This window comes from Platalea leucorodia, assembly GCF_965183815.1.
Source record: "Platalea leucorodia genome assembly, chromosome: 4".
NCBI classification, from domain to species: domain Eukaryota; kingdom Metazoa; phylum Chordata; class Aves; order Pelecaniformes; family Threskiornithidae; genus Platalea; species Platalea leucorodia.
The window spans coordinates 110,879,362-110,901,839 of NC_138826.1; the positions used below are offsets into that span (position 1 = coordinate 110,879,362).

The following is a 22,478-nucleotide window of genomic DNA, read 5'->3' on the forward strand; positions in this document are numbered from 1 at the left end:
TGCAGTGTGTCAGAAGCACATTACCTCATGCCTTACAGCACCGGCCGTTGGGTCTGCTGAAAGGAGCTTCTTACCTGGTTGGTGCACGGTGTAGCTAGCAATGCAGAACTGCGCCAGACTGTGCTGCAGAGAGCCGTGCAGAGGTGGTAGTGAGACAAGGATTACAGACACGTGGTAGTTGTGGCATGACTTGATATTAGGTCCATCTAGAATTACAATAGCAGGGACAATGACGTAAACACCATAGGTTTTTCAGCATCTCGGGATAGCCTCAACAGGGGCAGTCCAGCATCAAATTCACCAGGATTCTTGCTTAACTCTCAGCTCCCTCTGTGTACTGCCTGTACACACTCAACATGTTGAGTGACTTAAGAGGTGGCATTGTCCCCTCCTGTTGGTCCTAAAGCAAATCTGTACCTTGGCTCAGGAGTAATGAAAACATTGAATTTCTCAGTAGTAGATTTAATTGGAGGAAAAGGAATTAAAAACTCCCAGAGGTCCTGTCAATCTGTCTTTCTACAGAATGGGGAGGTGCTTCCACTGAAGATCGTCACTTACACAACCGTATCCATCTCGCTGGTGGCTTTGCTGATCACCTTCATACTGCTGGTCCTGATCCGCACGCTACGTTCCAACTTGCACAGTATCCACAAAAACCTGGTGGCTGCTCTTTTCTTCTCTGAGCTCGTCTTTCTTATTGGAATCAACCAGACTGAAAACCCGGTAAGAGTTACTCTGTGCTTATTGCTAGAGTTGTCAAGCTTTAAATCAAGGGGTTCATGCTGCAGCTTTGACCTGCTCCCAGCTGTTTCACTTTTTCTTCTTTTCTACTTCTGCTTGGCCTTAACAGTCATTTGAAAAACACCAGACTTTTAATATATTCTTGTGTGTTTCACATGATTAATAGCAATACAAGGAGATAGGACTATATCTTATTTTCAGAGAACAAATGACAGCAGCCCTGTTGAAGACTTATCTTAGGAACTGAACCCTGAATACTGATTTCTTCCTTCCTTTCCATCAGGATGTTTTCTGTCTTGCTTTGTCTGTTCAGTAGGAGGCTCTCCAGTTTCTCCTGCAGTAGGTACCTCACAAGCCCAAATCACTCCTGGTGTTGACTGGTAGGTTGTCAACTATGCGTTGCTGTGCAGGTGCTAATATGCATGTTGCACACCCACCATGGCCATTCTGGAGAAGCCACTTGCCAGGCATGGGACAGCTTGCTACACCCAAGAATCAGTAGGAAACTTGTCGCTTGGCTTTGTGCCTTCCAGCCACAGTGATTGTTGGCTTCAGCCCATCTTATCTGTTGCCAAAGCTTAGTGCAGGTACCTCCAGCATCGTGCATGTCAAGAAATGCAAGCTATGAATGGGCTGAATATGAGATACATGCCACACATGAAGTGTGTATGTTCTGTACCTAGGACCTCATTACTATCTTAACTATGTAGCATTATATGTAGTATTGCTGCTAATTCTTAGTAGTACCCATCTCAAAAGTCATGGTTACCATGCAGTCAGGTAGGAGACAAGCAGGCAGGGGTTCCAGCACTGCCAAGCTTCACAGTCGCCTTTACTGGTCAGTAGACAGATGGGGGATGACATGCAATAAAAAGTACGTCCTTAACAGATGTGAAGAATATTCAAAATGTTAGTGTAGGGATTATCTTAACACTCTGAAGAAAATTATATTCTAGAAACCCTTTACTGTACATGTTTCAATCTAAATTTTGAGAGGGAAGTACAATCTTGAGATGAAAACACAAAAGAAAAATTAACCACGCTGATTCCACATTGTCCAAGGAGCAGAAATGGGAGAAAATGTCTACATTCAATGGGTATCATCACCGTTATGGTAACGACACCATCGTGCCTGACCATGCAGCCTCACTTACTATGTAACATAAGCCTAAAGTGTCACCCTGGATTCTGATATCCATTTGAGCTATAACATGCATTTTACAAAGTAACTGACCTTGCCTTAGAGGTTTGGAATGATGGCAGAGTCCCTTGCCTCTGTTAGTGTAAGGTGTCGTAGTGTCTCATCCCAGTTAAACATGCTGTCAGATTTGTCTAATTTCAACTTCCAGTAACTGAGTGCTGTCAAGACCTTTTCCTAGTAAATTTGAGAGACCTCTCTTACAAAAATTGTCTTCTCAGGAAGCCTCTGTTCAATAGTATTTCTTTCGGAAAACTAAATAAAATTAAGCTGCTTAAATTCTTCAATTTTGAAGGTTCAGGTTATTCTGTTGCGTTTTTTCTGGGCTTTCTTCCCCCACTTTATCTTTCCAAAAACTATGAATGCTAAACTGGACAAAGCTTTCCAGCTGGTAGTGTAGCTTCCAGTCCCATATTCCAATATTCCTCTGCACCAGGAACTCCAGTTATCTGCTGCTATGGAGAGGTCTTCTGCAGTGAACTGCCCTGTGGGATATGGTCTCACATCATGTGTGACCGATGTTGTCTTTGGTTCATAATATACGAGCTTGTATATTAAAATAGCTTTGGCCAAATGAACTCACCTTGCCAATTGAGCCACAGCACTTCGTGTAACTTGATCTTTCCCACGCCTTCTTGAGCACACCACTCATTTTTCACTGCATTTAACTAGCGGGGAGTTTACACTCTTTCAGTTCTCCAACATGAATACTGAGGAGCAGGGGGCCAAGCCCACATCCCTGCAGGATCTTACCAAAAATTATGCTGTAAATGATGGCTCCTCACTTCCAGATTCCTTTCATAGTATCATGAAGCACCAAGCAAAGGTTTATAAGAGTAGTAAAACAGTTCATTACAGCAATACCACAAATACTAATGGTCGTACTTGGTGAGATTGTTCTCATTTGCTCCTTCTCATTTTCATGCTTTGGGGCTCATGGTGTGATTATGGCCTGTACGGTTACCAGGACTCAGTGAAACACCCCAAACCTTTAACCCACTTACAAAGATCTTTAAGTTACAGAATATATTTCATACAGCAGAAAGCTGCTCCTTACAGCCTACCTAGTCAATTTGAGAAGTTAGGAGGGCTGTAAGCCATGTCTGCTTGAGACAATTATTCATCTGTCTGTATGGAATGAGAGTTGTCTAACGAGTCATGCACTGATGAACATAAAGAGGGAAGGAATGCTGGAGCACAAATAATGCTGCGCTGCTTGGCACCCAGCCTGGCTTTTATGGGTTTCTGTAAATTAACAGTCACATTTCTGGGCGAGGTTTTAATCTTTCCCTGGACTATTGATAGAAAGTGATTTATTTTCTTTCTTTTTTCTTTTTCTACCTGAAAAAGGTAATGTTCAGGGCAGCAGCCTACTCATATGCATGTGCCAGTAGGAACAAAAAAAGCCCTGCTTACATAGAGGGAAGAAAGGTCTTTTATTTGGTGAGCTACATTTTCAATAACACTTGGTGTTATAATAAAGCTGATGCAGTAAGTGAATCCAGAAAGTTGGCGGTCTTTGTATGATTCCTTCACTCAGCAAAGTTAAACAGGGAAACTTAAGTTTCTGAGCATTATACCATGAAAAAACACTAAAAAGTCATGCCAAAATCTGAAAGCAGGGTCAGTGCTGCACGGGAACAAAAGGATCCAAAACACAATGTAAAACATCTTGAAACAAAAAGTGAATGGTTACACAAAGTGCTCTTAATTAAAGCTTATCAACAGATCCTTGGCAAAATCCTTTGCTTTGCTTCTGAAAGGAGAAGGTTAATTGTGAGACTTCCATTCAGGTGTCGGATGCTTGTGGTCATTCCTGTTTTCACCCATCAAACCATTAAGCTGGGAGGCAAAGGTGGTTAGCAGATATTACAGAAATGCAAGTCAGTGAAGGTCAGAGGTTTCAAGGTTGCTATTGGGTCACAAAGATGACTTCAGCTACCAGTTTGCCCACCATAGTTGTTCCTCCTAGTCACACTAAGGACTTAGTGTCCTTGGTTTCAGCAGGTCCTTCATTTTTGCTGCTCTCAGCCTGGCAGAGCTGAGTGGTCCACCTTGTACTGCTGACATAGGATAAAAACCAAATCCAGAACATGGACTGGAAGCTCCAGATCCCCATATTCCCAGCCGAAGACATGAACTACCCAGCCAGCACTAGCCTGCTTTCTGCTTGTCCTTATGACTTCTGTGCCTGACTGCAAGTAGCACAGCTTCAAGAGGACGGTACAGCTGAGCATTTCTGGATCCAGAATATCCTACAGCCTGGTGGTTAGGGCGGTTTTCTGCAGTGGATGAGAAGGGGGTTAATCCCCCTGCTCAAGCCAGGTAGGGCTTAGAAGCCACTCTTCCACTTTGTAGTTAAATACTTTGATTTTGACATTAGATAAAAGGTTGATTCCACTTTCTTGGATTAATCTGCAGAGTAGGTGGTGATCTGCTTCTGGGTGCATCAATTTAATCCAGTGATAACGGCCAGGCATTCTCCATGACTTGTTGAAGTATAGATGTGCAAGGTCAGTGAAGGGCAGAGCTGCAAGGACAAAAGAGACAGCCACTGCCTTACCCCATGGATGCGTCCATGCTTTTGCTTCTCAATTTTTTTAAAAAAAGAGTCCCAGAAAAGCAGCACACAGGGGCAAAATGGTCTGCTGATCTTATGCTAGATCATAAGATCACGTCAAATTTTGCCTATTAGTGAGACAGACATTTCACTTAACTGCTAAGAAAATTGCTCGAAGAAAGGCTAGATTTCTTTGGTTAAGGTCTATAGATCACCTGTTGCTCATGTTCAGCATGTTCACTTTTGCTGGGCTGAAGCTTCATGGATTTCTGTCCACAGAAGTGAAGTTTTTCAGAGCAAGAAGGATTTTCTCAGGCACTAGTCCTAAACTGAAGACCTAAGATCTGTCTCACACCTCTCCTCCACCTCTGCCAAACACAAGAATTTCTTTGTACTTTTTTATCTACTAATATCAGGCACAAAACATGGTCTACTTTAAGACAAAACAAAACTGTACCAAAATAGCACATTTCCTTGGAGAGATATCTCTGTCTCTGGAAAGAATGAAGTAGCAGAAAAACCATAGGATGGCCCTTGATGTGGAAATGGGAGGCACTGAGTCCATGCAGGGCTGAAGGTGGCCGTTCTCAGGAGCAATTTGTTGGCTTTGCAGTGAGACCGGTTTAGCTGATGCAGTTAAATACGCTGTGGCTGAATTCAGTGTAGCGGCATTGTGCAGGTGAGACTCATACAGGAGGCAGGGCAGAGGGTCTGCAGCCTCTGTAGGAGCATCCCCACCTCCTGCTCTGCACCAGGAGAAAGAGGCAGGAGCTCTGCAAGCCCTGCCCCTCCTGCAAGCAGAAGGAATTTGGTCAGAAGAGCCAAAATCCTCACCTGTGCAGCAAATATGCACAGGGAGATTAACCACAGAACATGGAGGGCAAGGGCAGTGACCAAAAGCATGTTGGGTTGATAGGGTAAAGCTGAACCAGACTCAGAACAGGCCACATAATTTAAAAAAAAAAAGCTTTCACAATATGAACAGCTTTTCTGAAACTCTGAAAAACTTAATTAACGGCAGTCTATTTGTTCTGCCAAAACCTTTTTATTACACTTGCCTTTAGCTGCATGGGGGAGCTGGTGACTCACCAGGTTGTGATTCAGAAGAGCAACTCTAATTTCCCTGCCCTTTCCCTTCTGCAGTTTGTGTGTACCGTGATTGCCATCCTCCTGCATTATTTCTACATGAGCACCTTTGCATGGATGTTCGTGGAGCAGCTCCACATCTACCGGATGCTGACTGAAGTGAGGAACATCAACTTTGGGCACATGCGGTTCTACTACGTCGTTGGCTGGGGCATTCCTGCCATCATAACAGGTACCCTCAACCACCCCAAACCAGCTTCGTTTCCATTCCCTGCCATCTTCACTGGCCAGATTCAGGAAAGTTACCCCATCCAAGACAGCTATGGGTGCACTCAACTGCTGCTGTAACTTCAGTGTTTTCCTGAATGACAGCAATGCCAAATCATGTCTAGCAGAAGTCAGCCTGAATTTGGCAGATCTGTGTACCAAATGTCTGTTGCCCCAGTTGAAGTGATACTGAGACTTTTACAATAACATAAACATAATTGCACCTAGATTAAAACAGGACTTGATAACATTGCTTGGGAATAACAATATTTTTATTTTAACAACTTTGCTTGTAGCCTTTCCTTCCCTGTGCTGGTACCTTGGGATATGGACACGCAGTCTCTCGGGAAGGTAGCTGCAGTGGCTTCAGGAGCGATGATGCCCACAAGGCATCAGTGCCCTTCACTGGACATTCCCATTGCCTACCCTCAACCAGCAGTAAATGCTCCCTGAAGGGGATTTCAGCAGTTCTGTTTTACTTGGCATAAAAATGAGCTGGGAATACTCAAGCAGCCTTTTACTTCATTTCAGATACAAAGGCAATAACTTCCAGTTGAGGAAAAGTAATGAAAAGCTGGAGGCAGTAATCTTTTAAACTGTTCCAGGGTGATCCACAGGAGCACATCCATCTCCGCCCTCACCATGCCTATTTTTGCAATCAGACATTTCCAGTGCTACCCTAAGCACATGGTGCTGCGTTAATTCAGGCAGACAGCTCCTTGGGAAGCGCACTTCACAGAACAGTTGGAGTGGGGTTTTTTGGTTCAACTGTTTCAGCATGTATCTGTTGCCATATGGGAAATCAGATCATAGGCAGACAGTTAACTTTTATCCAATTACTTTTATTTTTACAGATAGCAACATACTGTCAGCAACGGCAGAGGTTTAGATGTCTCTCAGATCAAACGAATAGCTATCACTCATATACACTTGGAAAAGTACTGTGGAACAAGTTAGAATTTTTTAAATATATGGGTTTTTTTCCTGTGTGGCTTAAGAAAGTGTCATATAGAAACATAACGTAGGTCAGTACAGGTTAGCTTTCATTCTGGAGAGCTGGTAAGTTTTTTCCATATCACCTTGTGCATAAATAATTTCTGCTTCTATCAGTTTATCCAGAATACAGTGGAAGGTACAACCCAGAAGGCTCCGCCACTCCAGACATATCTCTGACATTTTAAATAGAAATTGTTCTTGAGCTTCTAAAACATATCAGATCTGTGTAACTTTTATCACTACATACAGGACTACTGCAATATATTTAGGAATGTTTAAGTGCCATCAGGTAGTTGGAAGCATCATCACTCTTCGCTGGGTAAAAAACTGGTTGGATGACTGGGCCCAAAGAGTTGTGGTGAATGGAGTTAAATCCAGTTGGCGGCCGGTCACAAGTGGTGTTCCCCAGGGCTCAGTGTTGGGGCCAGTTCTGTTTTAATATCTTTACCAATGACCTGGACGAGGGGTCGAGTGCACCCTCAGTAAGTTTGCAGATGACACCAAGTTGGGTGGTAGTGTTGATCTGCTGGATGGTAGGAAGGCGTTGCAGAGGGACCTGGACAGGCTGGATCAATGGGCCGGGGCCAACTGTGTGAGGTTCAACGAGGCTCAGTGCCAGGTCCTGCACTTGGGTCACAACAACCCCATGCAACGCTACAGGCTTGGGGAGGAGTGGCTGGAGAGCTGCCTGGCAGAAACGGACCTGGGGGTGCTGGTCAACAGTCAGCTGAATATGAGCCAGCAGTGTGCTCAGGTGGCCAAGAAGGCCAATAGCATCCTGGCTTGTATCAGGAGTAGTGTGGCCAGCAGGACCAGGGGAGTGATCGTCCCCCTGTACTTGGCACTGGTGAGGCCGCACCTCGAACACTGTGTTCAGTTTTGGGCCCCTCACTACAAGAAGGACATTGAGGTGGTGGAGCGTGTCCAAAGAAGGGCAGCGAGTCTGGTGAAGGGTCTGGAGCACAAGTGCTGTTGGGGAGCGGCTGAGGGAGCTGGGGTTGTTTAGCCTGGAGAAGAGGAGACTGAGGGGAGACCTTCTTGCTCTCTACAACTACCTGAAAGGAGGTTGTAGCGAGGCAGGGGTCAGTCTCCCAAGTAACAAGTGATAGGACAAGAGGAAACGGCCTCGAGCTGCGGCAGGGGAAGTTTAGGTTGGATACTAGGAAAAACTTCTTCACCAAAAGGGTGGTCAAGCATTGGAACAGGCTGCCCAGGGAAGTGGTGGAGTCCCCATCCCTGGAGGTATTTAAAAGACGGGTAGATGTGGTGCTTGGGGACATGCTTTAGTGGTGGACTTGGCAGTGCTAGGTAATGGTTGGACTTGATGATCTTAAGGGTCTTTTCCAACCTAAACAATTCTATGATTCTGTGAGTCTATGATTTCTGGTAGAAAAGAAGTATTATCATTAAATAGCAGTAAACAATTTGTGTTTCAGAAGACATATCTCTTTAGAAGAACTTTGTCTGAAGGATTTTCTGCTTCATGTTTAGTTTGTCTCCTGAATTTTAAATGAATTCACAACTTCTCAACAGCAGTATTACGCAATCTAAATACTACAAGTACACCATTTTTACATTTTTCTACTTAGATATCGTTCTCTGTGATATTGAACTATTTTGCACTTTTAAAACTATGACTTACGGTTCCAGGTTGTCTCCTGTAATTTAAACTCTGAATCAGCTGAATTTGCAGTTCATTTAAATGAGAAGTCAGATCCCTATTACTGAGCAAGTCAGAGGCTTTTGTGAAACAAAGGATAAAGAAAACTAAGCCTTTAGTTTGCCCTTCCAGGTGTAGAAATCATCTGAAGAGAAAATTATTTCATTGTAAATAGCAAAATGTTAAATTCTTGCCCCTGGAAAACTACTGTACCTATTTTAAATAAGCTTCTTTTATAAATTTGAAATTTTAATATCTAAACAGTAAAAAGGTTCCAACTTCATAACATGGTCTTAAATGCAATTTCTTTTAAGTTGCTTTATGAGAGAGGGATTGTGTATGTTTCTTAATAGTGGAAAACTCTGGATATGGGAAGGGATTTTAGTCTTGAACATCCAAAGGACTTTTTTGTTTTATTTGAAAGATAAATATCTAGCCCATTTCATCTTTATCATAGCTATCCTGGAAAAAAAAAAATGAACCTACAGTAGCAGCAGCTTTACTCTGTTTTGTTTATTTATTTTTTCTATTTTCCATGCTCAAATCCACATTCATTTCAAGCTGGAACACAGTGGCCCTAAGGCATCTGTGATGGGTCCAGGCTACTTGCAGAAAGGAACCTTGCCCTTTAGTGGGGGAAAAAATTAGCAAAATGTTTACATAGGGAACACTCCAGCAGGGAAGAACCACATTTAATCACAGCATAGAAAAGCAAATTGCCATGAATAAAAGTAGGATAGAAGTTGGGAGAAGGCTTATAGCTATCAAAAGACTGCGGATCTGGAATAGTCCTCCGAGGGGAGTGATAGTGGAGCATTTTAAATTTGCTTTAAGCTTGCTCATTTTAAAATGTAGTTTGATCCATCTAGGAGAAGGATTTTATCACGTCCTTGCCTCAGGAGCAAAGGGCTGGATTTGGCACCCAGAAAGACCCCTCCAGTTCTACGTGTCTTCATGGCAACACGATGACGGGTTGGCATATGTGTGCTGTAACTGCTTTGCCATGGAGACTGCAGTGCTCAGGTCAAAACAGGTTCTTACACAGCCCTAGAACCAATATCCCCCAAGAAATGTCACTTTCCAAATCTGCTATTTGCCATGAATACTAAGCAAGGCGATGAGTCAGGAGAGAGGTGAGGCTGACCCACAGTCACCTGAGTCACACGCAGCTACAGAGCCCGCAGGAGCTCAGAAGGTTCAAAATGTGCCCCTCTGGCAGCACCTCCCCACGGCATGCTCTTGACACGCTCCCGGGATGAGTGCCGGTCCCCACAGGACTCTCGGCTCAGCCACAGGACCGACCCCCGTTTCTGCCAATGTCAGTGACCTACCATGCAGCCCACACGCTTAGTCTGCTCAGGACAACCAGGCTGCAGCATTTAATTGATGTGCCAAAATTATTCTCTATATTACATTGCATTGGCTTAACTCTGCCTTTGGGTAAAGTGTTATTTCACATATCGTTGACTCAGTAAAATTTGAACCACGTACCTGAAGACTGCAATTCGCCCCATTAGTTTAATGGAGAACTTCAGGGTAGGATTTTGAGAGTGAAAAAATGTTGCTGTCTGCCAATTACTTTTAGAGCCAGATGTTTGGTCAAAACATAGTTTAAGTCCCACTAATGGGGAAATCAAGTCCTGGGAAACAGGCTGTGTCTATAGAATTACATCTGTATAAAATACTTTATGGTCCCTTAATCATTTATGGCTAATTCTTTCTGGATGGCAAGTGCTGAAGGGGTGGTGGAAGGGCCAATAGGAGCAGGGAGGGAGACCAGTCCTATCTCATTCCACACTTCAGAGAAAACAGATCCAATATCCACTGCTTTGCCAAATAGCCAGTTTAATTTTCATAGACCGTAGGCTTGTACCAGATGTGAATATTGGCTGTGGGCCAGCTTTAAGCAGTGAGAGTGAAACACAGCTACCTCTCCCTTTTTCAGTGTCTTTTCATCAAAGCACACAGGCTTCAATTAAAAAAAAAAGGCATTTATTAATGCACATGAATTCTCCTTCTGGAGAAAGGCACTGCCGTCAACCTTGGCCGCCTGCTTGAGTCAGGACATACGCTCAACGCAATAGGTGCCCCCGATGCCCAGACAGCATGCTGCAGCCATTTACCATATGTCATTGGCCATAGGCCTCATAGGGATCAATTTCTGTGTCTTGAAGACGACCTCTGCAGTATTTTGTACGTCAAAGGCAGCAATCGCAGTCCATCACCATATGGGCAAAGTGTAGGTCACCAAATCAGACGGCACTGTAAATCAGCTGGTGGAGGTTGGACTCAGAGACTCCCTTGGAATTGTCCAGGCTTTGAAAAATAAAACAATAAAAGGTGTGTTGTTAACTCAGTTGCCTTGGGGGCATTAGCAAACTCCATTTCAAATAGCACTGAAAGCAATGTGAGGTACCTGGGATGGCAGCTCAAAATGAATCCCACCTGAGCTCAAGTAGTTAACTCCCTTGAGTTCCCAGGTTCCTTTGTCTCTGGTGTTATTTTAGTGACAGCAAGCTCATGGCAGTTAAGAATGCACTTTTTTTGTGGTATAGACATCTCCTCAGTTATGATTCATGTCATTCTGCTGCATAGACTTATTGAAATTCCTCAACATGTCACTCACCCTCAAGGCTTCATCACACTATGTGAATATGACTATAAAACTGTGCTGAAACAGAATTAATGTGGGGCTTCCATTTATTGTCATTTTTATGCAGCTGAACTTTGTTCTGGTAGGTAAAACTTATGGTATCATTTGATATGGAGTGGTCAGTGTAAAGGCTTTGATTTATAAAAGTTTTATTTCAATACTTGCCTTGATTTTGACTTCCCAGACTGTCCTATTGAACACATTTTGCCATTATCATTTTGTTTGTCAGACAGCAGTTTGAAAATGTGCCTGGTTGTATAGAAGATCTCAGCAGCACCTTTCTGATATACTTTCTCTCCCTTTTGTGACCCAGGGCTTGCTGTTGGTCTGGATCCACAAGGCTATGGGAACCCTGATTTCTGCTGGTTGTCTGTTCATGACACCCTTATCTGGAGTTTCGCTGGGCCCATTGTAATTGTTGTAGTTGTAAGTACGGTGGAGTTGGCATCCTGAGCTGTCTCTTCGTGACTGCTACCTTTTCTTTTACATTTTATCAACTAGCAGTCATAATGTGAAGTGACTATATTCTTTACATTTGAAACTGATGTACTCGAGCTTGCTTCTTTTGCTTAAACAGATAAGACATGAGCTAAGCTCCTGGAAATCAGAGGGCTGCTTGCCAGTGTGAAGATTGCTTGTGGAGCAGTGGCTGTATGGCCAGAAACCTATTTATTTTTTCCCATTTGCTTTGTTCCATGTTCAAAGGGTTGGTCGGTGGGCATATAAAACAAATCAACAAAATGAGCCATAACAAGTCCCTTTATCCAGAAATCCTATTAAATAATACCAATTTCAGGAATTTAAAAGAATTGGCTGGTGTTTAACTTCTCCCTTAAAACATCCCTCAGTAACAGAGCACCAGAAGATACCTATCAATGGTGTGATTGTATCTTGAATACCAACTCTCATCTCCTCATCTCAAAAAGTATGAAGTAGACCTGGAAGTGGTGTAGACTGGAGTCGCAAGTCGTCAGAGAGATGGGACAGCCCCTGCTGGAGGAACAACTGAGTGGACTAGGGGCCTTCAGCCTAGAGAAGAGAAAGCTGCAGAGAAGGGGATAGGGAGGAGCTTGTGGCAGCATGGTGGCCTGAAGAATATGACCATGGAGCCAACCGTTCAGTGTCTTTTCCAGCACAATTAGTAGTAGGAAGTGGCAGATTCTGAACAAACAGGACGAGCTACATCGTCGCTCCACAGGGAGTTAAGTTAGAAACTCACAGAAACAAGACAATGGCGGTGGTAAAGCTCTGCATGATTTCAGAAAGTAACTTGGACAAATTCCCAGCATCCGTATTCACAATGAATGATTAAGTACAAACGCACCACCCCACCTAGTACATCCCAGCTCTAGAAATCAGTGGAGGCTGGAGGAGTATTCAGAGGAATTATTGCCTGCTCTGTTACTATATTCTGCCTTGGCCCAGCTGAAACAAGATGCTGGGCTGAATGGACTCTGGTCTGGACAAGGACAGCCATTCTTGAGTTTTTATGTTTCACTCAAGCCACTTTGCACAGGGCCGTCTTACTGGGTTTCATCCAGATCAAGTCCCAGGATGTTCTTGACTATGTTGGCTTGAAATGAGATGAATATTGGAACTTTGAGATGTGTAAATTGAAGGAAACATATTCGTGGCACCACAAACCATTTTAGGATAAAAATTACATTGTCATTGAAAACTGAGCCCTAACAAGTTCATAGAAGGAATCCATGCTGTTATTTCAATTTCCTTTTCAGATAAATACTGTCATCTTTATACTGGCAATGAAAGCATCGTGCAGACGAAGACAACGTTCATTTGAAAAAACTGGAGTCATGTAAGTTTGGGTTCAAAAACCTGTAGAAAAAGTTCTGGCCAAGAATAATAAAGGAACAGAATTGCCTAAAAGCAAGTGTTGGGGTGGGAAATAAGTAAGATATTTGCAGGAGACAGTCAGCATTGGTAGAGGCAATGGGAGTTGCTTCACCAGCACCTACTCCTGGGGTTTCCTTGGACACCACCACCACCACCAAGTGCAGGCAGGAGAAGGGAGGGGAGAGAGAAAGGTCTGGTGCCCAGATGGTATCATTACAGTCCTTCCAGATCTTTCATTGTATTCCCTACTACACTGTCACTTCACCTCCACCCGTGGCATGCCCTGGTAAACATAGTTCTGGGTCTCCCTGTGCTTGCCCATGGCTCAGAAACGTCTCCCCCCATGAACGCCTGCGTGACCGGCCAAGTCGTGGCAGAGACCCATTGAGGTTCCCGTGCTGAGGGCCAGCCTCCCCCCATCCTGCTCCCCGTGGGACAAGCTGAAAGCCTCACAAGCTGCAACCTGCCGCTTTCCTGAGCTGCTGTGGCAGCCCTTTCCCATTAACGTCTGTTTTGCCCAAAGCTCAGAATTTACCTGTGAACTGAAATGTGATTAGCTAGTGGCAAGACAGCTCCTTTTTTTTTTCAAATAGGTAGCTGTATGAGATTTCAAAAGGCTGCTTCTAGCTATTTATTCAGCCATGGCTGTTGGGTAATTTTTTTAAGTTTCTTTTTTAAATCTCCCTAAACAAATGGAGTATAATTACTACTCAATGGCAGCTATTTTACTCATAATACAAAACTTTTGCCACTAGAATTGTGACCATCTTTTGAAAGCGTCTATGGAAATAATGTTTCTAAGCAAACAAATACTCCCCTGAGTGCCCTCGATCCAAAACCTTGGGCTGTAATGTTGAGAAGGAATGTGAGAGTGAACTCAACAAACAGAAATGAGACGGACGTGGCCATTTACCGCCCAGATCTCTTCCTCAGAGTCAACAAGGCTGAAAAGCGTGGGCTTGGCAAACAGCCCGGTTTGTTTGAAGAAAACCTTGGAAACAAACTTGAAAAGAAAATACCTTTTTTTTAACTGAATATGCTAAGTCACTGAGTAGTGCAATGAGAGAGCTGGGAACTGGGAGCTGGTGAAGGAGCTGGTGAACACTGCCCTAATTTTCCCAAAGGTCCTTCCCAGTTGGTGAATCGTTGGGCATCTGCCACCACCCATGCGGAGAAGTTGGGCTATTCTCTTGTATCTTGTCATGCTGCAAATGCCCGTCTATGTTTGCTTTACAGCTCTGTGCTGCGAACAGCATTCCTGCTCTTGCTGCTCATCAGTGCCACATGGCTGCTGGGGCTGATGGCGGTGAACAGCGACGTCATGACGTTTCACTATCTCTTTGCCATTTTCAGCTGCCTGCAGGTAAGTTGGATGGCATCTTGTCCATGGCAGACCTTGGTGAGCACACTGCTGCACCCAGACATCCAAAAACCCGCTAAACATGAGTGGACTTAAGACGAACAGAGATGTCAAGTACAGTTTTTGCTCTCTTTTCTCAAAGAGAGGGTTCTTTTCACCAAAAACATAGCTTTGAGTAATTGCATCTCTCACTTTTAGTCATTCTGAAGATAAGTGCTCTACTATTGTAACCTGTGACAGATAAATAACAGAAGGCAATTATACCTCTGTCTTTTGAGAGACAAAAATCTTTGTTACTGTCTTGTGCCTGCTCAGTGTTAACAGTTGTTATGTTGCTACGGCAAATAAGAGACTATTTTATTTCACTCAGAGTGGACGGCTCCAAGTTCAAGGTCTTCACAAATTAAGTTACTGTTTAAGGAAATGAGCGAAATAATAATTTTCAAATACAACTCGTTGCATTAGGGATTTACTGGGTTGCCTGTCCTAGTGTGCACGCTTGTTCATTAAAGATGCAGAACATAGTTATTTGTAGGAGACCTGGCACAGAAGTAGTCATGAAGCTTCATGTTGGTCACAATTTTAATGTGACCAAGGATGGCAGTAACTGTCATGGCAAGTGCCTGCAGTATTAAAACAGCTACTGCTAGCAGGCCACTCTTGTCAGCTGCAGCACAACAGCCACAAATTGCAACCAAAGAGAAAAAGAAGTCTGATGGGTCTCCTCCGGAGATGACTATCCATGCCCTGGGAGCACACCAGATAGGCCAGCCTGGAGCAAGGTTATTTTGCCACTGCAATCAGTGTGCTCTGAAATAAATACACCTACTCAGGCTGTAAAACCAGGCTTCCACAAGCCTAAAATAAAATTAAATTAAATATAAACCTGATGAGAGGGAGGAAGGTCAGCAGCTGGAATTCTCCAAACTTGCCCAGAGAGGCACAGTGGTATGTGGCGTTTCACGTCATTGCCTTCTTTGAACTTGTATTTTTAAAGAGACATTTATGTGAATTTTATTAATGAATAATCCCAAAGTGCTAATGCCAGCTAAGACCGCATTTGACTGAAGGTTTAGAAAGTGAGCTTGAAGTTTAAAGTTTCTCTAAAAGTCAATTGCTTTGGCTGAAATCATGAAATGCAGGCATCTTGTGATGTTGGTACAGCTGCAACTTCATGAGTGATTGGTTTCTCTATACTATATCTTCAACCAAAATTGGTAACAATTTGGCAGCTGCATGAATTCCCTCAGAGCAAATACATCTGAAGGCACACACGTGCGTGCCCCGTGACCCCAGCGAAAGCTGTTAATGTGTGTTCCTGGCAGCCAACAACTGCCCAGCCCTGAGGGTTTCAGCGATTTTCCCACCTGGACGTATTCCTGAACCAAGGAACATATGGGGCAAAAATTGGGACCTCTCTGCCTCCAGTATCTTTCCGTGTTTTGCAAGGGTTTCTAAAGTTCTCTAAGCAACAGTATTAAGGACACCTACCACAGAAGTTCCCCATTTCCAGAGGTTTTCACTAAAGGCTATGATATTTTTATGTGCTGCTATGGATTTTATCTCATCTTTGGTGCAAAAGCTCTAAAATCTTAATGCAAGTACAACCCTGAAACTCCCTGCAGTGTCTTCCAGTGGGACATTGAGGTCCCCATTAGATATTTTGAGAAAAACGTTTCCTCCCAAACAATGAGGGAGGGTGACACCTACCATAAGCTCTGCTCTGTAAGTCCTGGAGGAACACATCGTTGTGGATATTTTCCCAGGCCCTTTACGCACATTTGAACATGGAAGCAAATTGTGAAGAAGTCCTAGGAGATCAATCAATGCCATTTCAGTCAAAGACAGAAAACAGTTATTGCTATTGAAAGCATGGACTATAAACTAGAATTCAGGGGTTATTTCAAAAAGGCTGTTCTCTAATATCTGTTTGCATTTGCAGTTTCGTAGTAGTGAATCATTTAGATTTATCCTTCCTCTCTCTCAAATGATCCAGGGGCTGTTCATTTTCTTCTTCCACTGCGTATTTAACAAAGAAGTCAGGAAGCACTTGAAGAACACTTTAACTGGAAAGAAACCTCTTCCAGATGATTCCACTGCAACAAGAGCTACATTGTTAACTGTAAGGAAAAAACACTGGGAAAAAACATCCTCTTGCTGGTAGAAGTTACCTAAATACACTTATCGGTGGCTTGTCGGTACTTAAGTGAATTGTCTGATTGATTTCAGTGACTTGTACAAAGATTACTGATGGCGTCTCTCAAAAGTTTTGACTACTGTTTTAATTAAAACTTTTGAGAGGAAATAATTTTTTTCCTCGGCATCAAAAACCACTTGGTTCCTTCAAGACTTTTAATGCACTTGTGGGTAATGTGGGGTTTTGGTAGGATCATTCACTATTGTTTTGTGTCTTTTTTTTTCCTTCAGCGATCTCTGAACTGTAACAACACATATATAGAAGAGCCAAATATGTATCGCACAACTATTGGGGAATCCACTGTCTCACTAGAAAGCACCGTCAGGTCAGCCAAGAGCCACAATAGCTACCTTGCTTATATTCTCAGGTAATCAGGTGGCAGATGCATGGCTTTCAGGTGCTTGTCTTTCCCTTTTCATTGCTCTTGTGGAAAACAGAAATGCTTTGGTTCAAACACTACATGTTTTATGTCTTAACCCTTCTGGTTTATGTGACTGTCATTTTCTTCCATGCATTTTCTTTTGCATGCATCTTCGTTGGGGAGTTCCAACAGTGCAGTGGTTAATGTAACCATTAGGTTAACTATATGGGCTGTGCTGCTTGCCTGTTAAAGTTCAGTCATGTCTCAAGGAGTGGGATTTATCTATTAACTTCAGGCTTTTCCAGAGTGTGATTCATGTGGCCAAAGGCAGACAGCTACATTGGGATCACCTATGTCTTGCTGTAAAAGTGACCACATTGACAGTCAAGCACAGGCTGACTAGTGTCCACTGCAGCTGTCTGCATTTGACCAGAAGAATCACATCTGCATGTCTGCCTTGTTAAGAGCAGTAAACTGACAAAGAAAGTTGTCCCCTGTTTTTATTCTCTAAGGGATGAGGCTGCTCATAAGCTCAGTGGATCCTCAAGTCAAGCAAGGGCTGGTCAGACTGAAGCAGATTCCTCCATTTTTCATAGGAATCCATCAAAATCCAATGGTAAGAATTATTTCTAAATGCCTTGACCCAGTTGTGCACCTTTTCCTTCTCAGCACTTTTTTCAAAGGCTTCTGTAATAGGAAGAACAGTTAGTCTGACTTCGTGTGTCTGATTCTCATTATGCTCTTGGCAGAACAAGCTATGCAATGGCTGCTTTACTAGGGAATACTGGAATGGAAATATCATGTATCTGCTTCTTGTGATGGTTCAGTTTTAATCTGACAGCTGTCACAGCTGTTGACAGTTTCTGGCGTCCCCTTTCTTTCTCACAGATTATGTGCTGTTGCTCTTGGTTTTTAATTGGAGATCTTTTAACGTTTGAGACCTTGAGGCAATATTCTCTTTTACTGCTACTTGTTTTGTACAAGAAAATGAGAAGTGTCTCTTACCTGACTTCCTTTCATTTGGGGTCTTGATGTTAAATTTTGTTGCCTTGTAGCAGTTTTTAAGAGTGCATTTGCAGATTCTTGATATTTCTAGGTACCTTGGTTTGCCTGTGTGTTGTGTTGATTGAGATCCTGTGGAGTTACTGTTCTGCATATTGAATAGCGTAAAAAGTGTCCCCATTCTGTTCCGCACCTCCCATGCACATAAAAGTTCCTGCCCCCTAGCTCAGCCAAGCAGTCGTGCTTCCCATAATTACTTAGGTGGACGCCACAGTCCTTGTGAATTAATCCTATGTACACTTACGGATGTAAGAGCTCATCCCTGGCATGGCCTGAACCAGACGCCTGCCTTTCCTTTCTCCTTGTGCATTTGTCAGATAGATTGGTTCAACTACTGTCCACACTCTCATCGCTGCGTTTCCTCTTTCTGCATTTGTAGAGCATGATTCAGACTCCGACAGCGAACTGTCCCTCGAGGAACACAGCAGCTCTTACGCCTCCTCCCATTCGTCAGACAGTGAGGAGGATGGGCTCGAGCCGGAGAAAAAGTGGAACACGTCCAGTTCCAAAAATAATGAACGTGGCCCGCTCCACAGCACACCCAAAGGTACTCCCAATGTGAGGGGAGAGCAATGGGCTTATTCCATTCTTTAAAATAGCTTTAGAGTAGATGGGACAATTTTGCTAGACTAGCAGTACAATTGAGACAGCATCCCTACCGCTGTGCCTTGCTTTTTCTTCCTCACAAGGGCTTATTCACGGGGGTGACTGAGTGCAAGTAAAAGGATGCTTGAACAAATCTGCGACTTAGAGTGCTCAGACAGACAGCAGTCAGTGGGTTTGCGGGCAGGTGCTACACAGCCAGGAAAGTCTCACGTGAAGGAAGAGGAAGAGGAGGAAGGAGCTGGTTATTTTGAGGGCAGGGGGAAGAAATACCTGCCTCTCCTCATGCAGTACAGGCATATGAATTTAGTGGGGTTGGGAAGGTCATGGACATAAAGAGTGGGAGATCATTGGCCATTGATATCAATACTGTGTGGCAGAGTGCAGGCATTTCTAGGCACAGTTCGTCTTGTCCTAAAGATAAGTCAGCTTAGAGTGACAAATGTCCAGGCTGTGTGCTGGTGCTCTGCACAGACACAGCACAAGGTGCCTCAGGTGCCCCCACCCCTCAGAAGCCAGCATCTGCCGGGAGCTAGTGGGACCACCGGCCCTGGAGAGCTGAGAGCGCAGGTTTGACTCACACCTCTCAGTAATGAAGCCAGAAACCTTGCTCTGGGAAGGGTTTGGACACCCTGCCATCCTACCTGGCGTGCTTTGTGGGTGTTGCTGCACCCTGAGGGCAGTGCAGTCCAGCAAGGATCATCTGAAGCATTGCTCTGGTTTGACACACAACTCCTCCCCAGCCACAGGGAACAGGACTGGCTGGGCAGCGTTTGAGAAAACCTGTCAAAAGTGTTTTTCGAGCTAGTGTTTTTTTGCATTGCAGTTGATACCCTTCCCAATCATGTGAAACCCTATTGGCCCACAGAGTGCGTAACAGCCAGTGATGGCGAGGACCCCAGCGGGAAACAGAAACTCAAAGTTGAGACCAAGGTCAACGTAGAGCTTCACAGGGAAAACCAGGTGAACCATAGCAACGAAGCGCCCCAGGACAAGGAGAACGAGGGGCAGCAGAAGGAGAACAGACCTCTGTCCCACCAGAATAACCAGCAGCCGGAGCAGAGAAAAGGTAGCATGGCCAACCCAGCCTCACAGCTGGACTGGGAGACCGGGGCGTTAATGAGCGTTAATTAGTTCATATGGTAGCTCTATCAGGGAAGAGCACTTTCCAAATGGCTCCAACCTGTGTAACCAGATGCGTCATGAGAATCTAGTAGGTAGTTGCTTAAGTCTAATATTTTGGTTTTGAAATAAAGTGACAAACTAGAAGTCTGATTAAGAAATATAAAATGTCAGTTCTTGGATGTGTTCAGCTTGATAAATGAAATTACTGATACGTTTCAAAATTCTCATTATCCCCTCTTTTCTGTAACAGGTATCTTAAAAAATAAAGTCACCTACCCTCCCCCGCTGGTGGATAAGAATATGAAGAATCGACTGCGGGAAAAGCTATCGGATTACAATCAGACCACAATCTCATCCAGGACTACTTCCCTGGGGACAAATGATGGGGTCCGCTCTCCCTCAGACTCGGGGGTGACAGTAAAAAATGCTCGGAGGGAGCAGTCTCGAGACCAGCTCAATGGCATAGCCATGAATGTCCACGTGGGAACAGGACATGCTGACACCTCAGACTCAGAGTAAGTGTCACATCGGGATGCCCTGGCAGACCTCCTGTGGCTCTGGCCCCTCCTTCCACTTTCCAGCCCCAAACTCCCACTGAACAAAGATTTCACCTGGTGACTGGGCCAGAGTCCTTCACCAGCGACTGTCCCGAGTGCTTGTCCATACCATGTCTGCAAGCCACGGTGTTTCACTGATGAGAAGGCCAAAACCAGGTATCACAAGCAAGGTGCCGTGACAGACACCTGTCGCTGGTCACCCTGGCGTGCTCTGAATTGGCAAGCTGATGTGTTACTGGGGACTAGAGCAACCTAGCTCTGCCCCGTCCCCTTGCTGTGGGACTTGCTGCGCTTGGCGTGGTGACCCCTGGTCACAGCAAACCAGGCTCCCACGTCCACACAGATTATCTATCCCCTCCTTGCCTGGTGAGCTGCTGAAGTCATCACCTTCCCCAGCCCATCACCAGGACAAGGATGGGGTTTTTCCGCTCCCTCACACTGCCGGGCATCCAGGACGGCTCAGCAATGCCCACTCGTGGTCCCAGGAGCTGTGCATGCCCTCAGGGGTACTCTGCTCAGGGCTACCTCCTGCTCCTCTGCCTCCAACCCCTCACTTTCACCCCCCTTGGACCATGGGAACAGTTGTTTTTTCCTCCGTTTTTCACCTGTCCTCCCCTTTTGCAGCAGGGAGAGTGTTTGGGGCCATTAGGGACCTATCACTAATGGGGTACAGTTAATTTTAATGTGGCCAGTAGCAGGCACCCAAGGAAGAGGATAAGTGCAGGGCAAACATGGAGCAGCACTTCTTGATGTGTGTCCAGTAAGGCCAGCAAGAGCTGTTGTGGGTGTCTGGCAGCCAGCATGGAGGAGGGCGGGTCGGGGCAAGACCCCAGTGAAGAGGACCCCTGAGGAAGCCCAGTGTTTTGGGGGGGAAAGGCATTAGGCTGGGGGGGGCATGGGGTGGGTGTCCAGCTGGGCAGAGGGAAACCATTGCTGGGGCAGGAGATCCAAAGACTGCAGAGAAAGTGCCATGTCAAGCTCGTGACCCTAAATTACCAGGTGTGCGATTCGCACCCACTGCATGGCGATCGGTGTGCATGTTTGCCATTGTAAGCTAAATCAAACATTAACAAAAGGCTGAGCAAGCTTTCAGCCAAAGGGTGTTCTCAGAAACCTCGTTACTCATAATTCTCACATTTCAAGTGAGGACAAGAGCCATATGTAAAGTCTGTGCAAACATTTCACACACATAGTCTTCCTTGTATTAACAAAAATAATAGTCCCATTCTTTCTCCAAACCAAGAGAAAATTTCTCACCCAGCTTTAACTCTGACATTGTCCCACCATGCTTTAGACACCTATGCTGTCTGGGTGCACAGACCATTCCCAGCTCACTGTAGAAGTACATCCTTGGGTCGCTGGGAACGGGCTGTTAAAATACATCTTGGTTAGCCAGGAAACAGAGATGTCTTTAGCAAGCAATAACTACTTGCTGCTACCAGGTAATACATTCATCACTAGAGAATAACTAGACAACTTTTACTAAGCAACTGTTTTATCTCCACGCCTTTTGCATACCGTAAAACTCTGCTGTTTGACAGCAAAATGCATGGATCTGTCTGAAATACCAGGTTTCTAACAGCTTGTAAGATTTGTGTGTGAACCTCACATCTTCATCTAAGCATTAGCCAAACACAAGCCCTCCGTAGAGCTTCCTCTAAAGAGCGCATCTCTTGTGTGCATCTACCTGGAATTGTTTCTCTCAGCTGGTCTTCCCCTCCAGGGCAGCATCCCCCTTGCAAGCGTTGGACTGGCAAGGCATGGTAACTCCATGGAGCAGGAGCCCTTACTGAAAAGGATTAGGGGGTTTCGGGTGGAGTGGTTTGCCTGTGCCTGTTTAACCCTAAGCCTGCATGATTACTTCTTCTCACTAACAGAGGCAGTAATGAAACTTCAATTTGAACCATCAGGAAACTGTGATCGCTACTGCGCGGTTCTGGACTCCTCACCGCGGGGTTGCCGCCTGCCCGCCTCGGACTTCGTCAGAGTGACCGCGTAGCGAGGAGGACGAGGTGGGCGTTGATTCCCGCGTGGTTTCACGTTATGGCAGACTCCTGACTGCTCGCGGTGGAGACACAGTGCCCAGCTGTGCCTCCGATAAGGCCGCTGCGTGGTACGCTCCGCGCCGCATGAACCCATGCCAAAACGCATGGAAATGGCCACAGGGATGCACTGTGAGGGACGGATACCTGCTCACC

General features: G+C 44.8%; 1 protein-coding gene across 1 annotated transcript in view; it reads left to right on the plus strand.

Moving 5' to 3' along the window:
- CELSR1 (cadherin EGF LAG seven-pass G-type receptor 1) overlaps positions 1-22,182 on the plus strand; it is a gene marked incomplete at both ends in the record, with an annotated part of 173,206 nt that extends 151,024 nt beyond the window's left edge. Inside the window, 12 exons of the mRNA XM_082308675.1 lie at positions 523-723; positions 5,643-5,817; positions 11,475-11,587; positions 12,898-12,977; positions 14,252-14,378; positions 16,372-16,497; positions 16,803-16,939; positions 17,446-17,549; positions 18,375-18,542; positions 19,425-19,667; positions 19,974-20,238; positions 22,158-22,182. Of these exons, the coding sequence (XP_082164801.1) occupies positions 523-723; positions 5,643-5,817; positions 11,475-11,587; positions 12,898-12,977; positions 14,252-14,378; positions 16,372-16,497; positions 16,803-16,939; positions 17,446-17,549; positions 18,375-18,542; positions 19,425-19,667; positions 19,974-20,238; positions 22,158-22,182 (1,764 nt within the window). The remainder of the gene's footprint in view (positions 1-522; positions 724-5,642; positions 5,818-11,474; positions 11,588-12,897; positions 12,978-14,251; positions 14,379-16,371; positions 16,498-16,802; positions 16,940-17,445; positions 17,550-18,374; positions 18,543-19,424; positions 19,668-19,973; positions 20,239-22,157) is intronic.
- Positions 22,183-22,478: the final 296 nt, after the last annotated feature.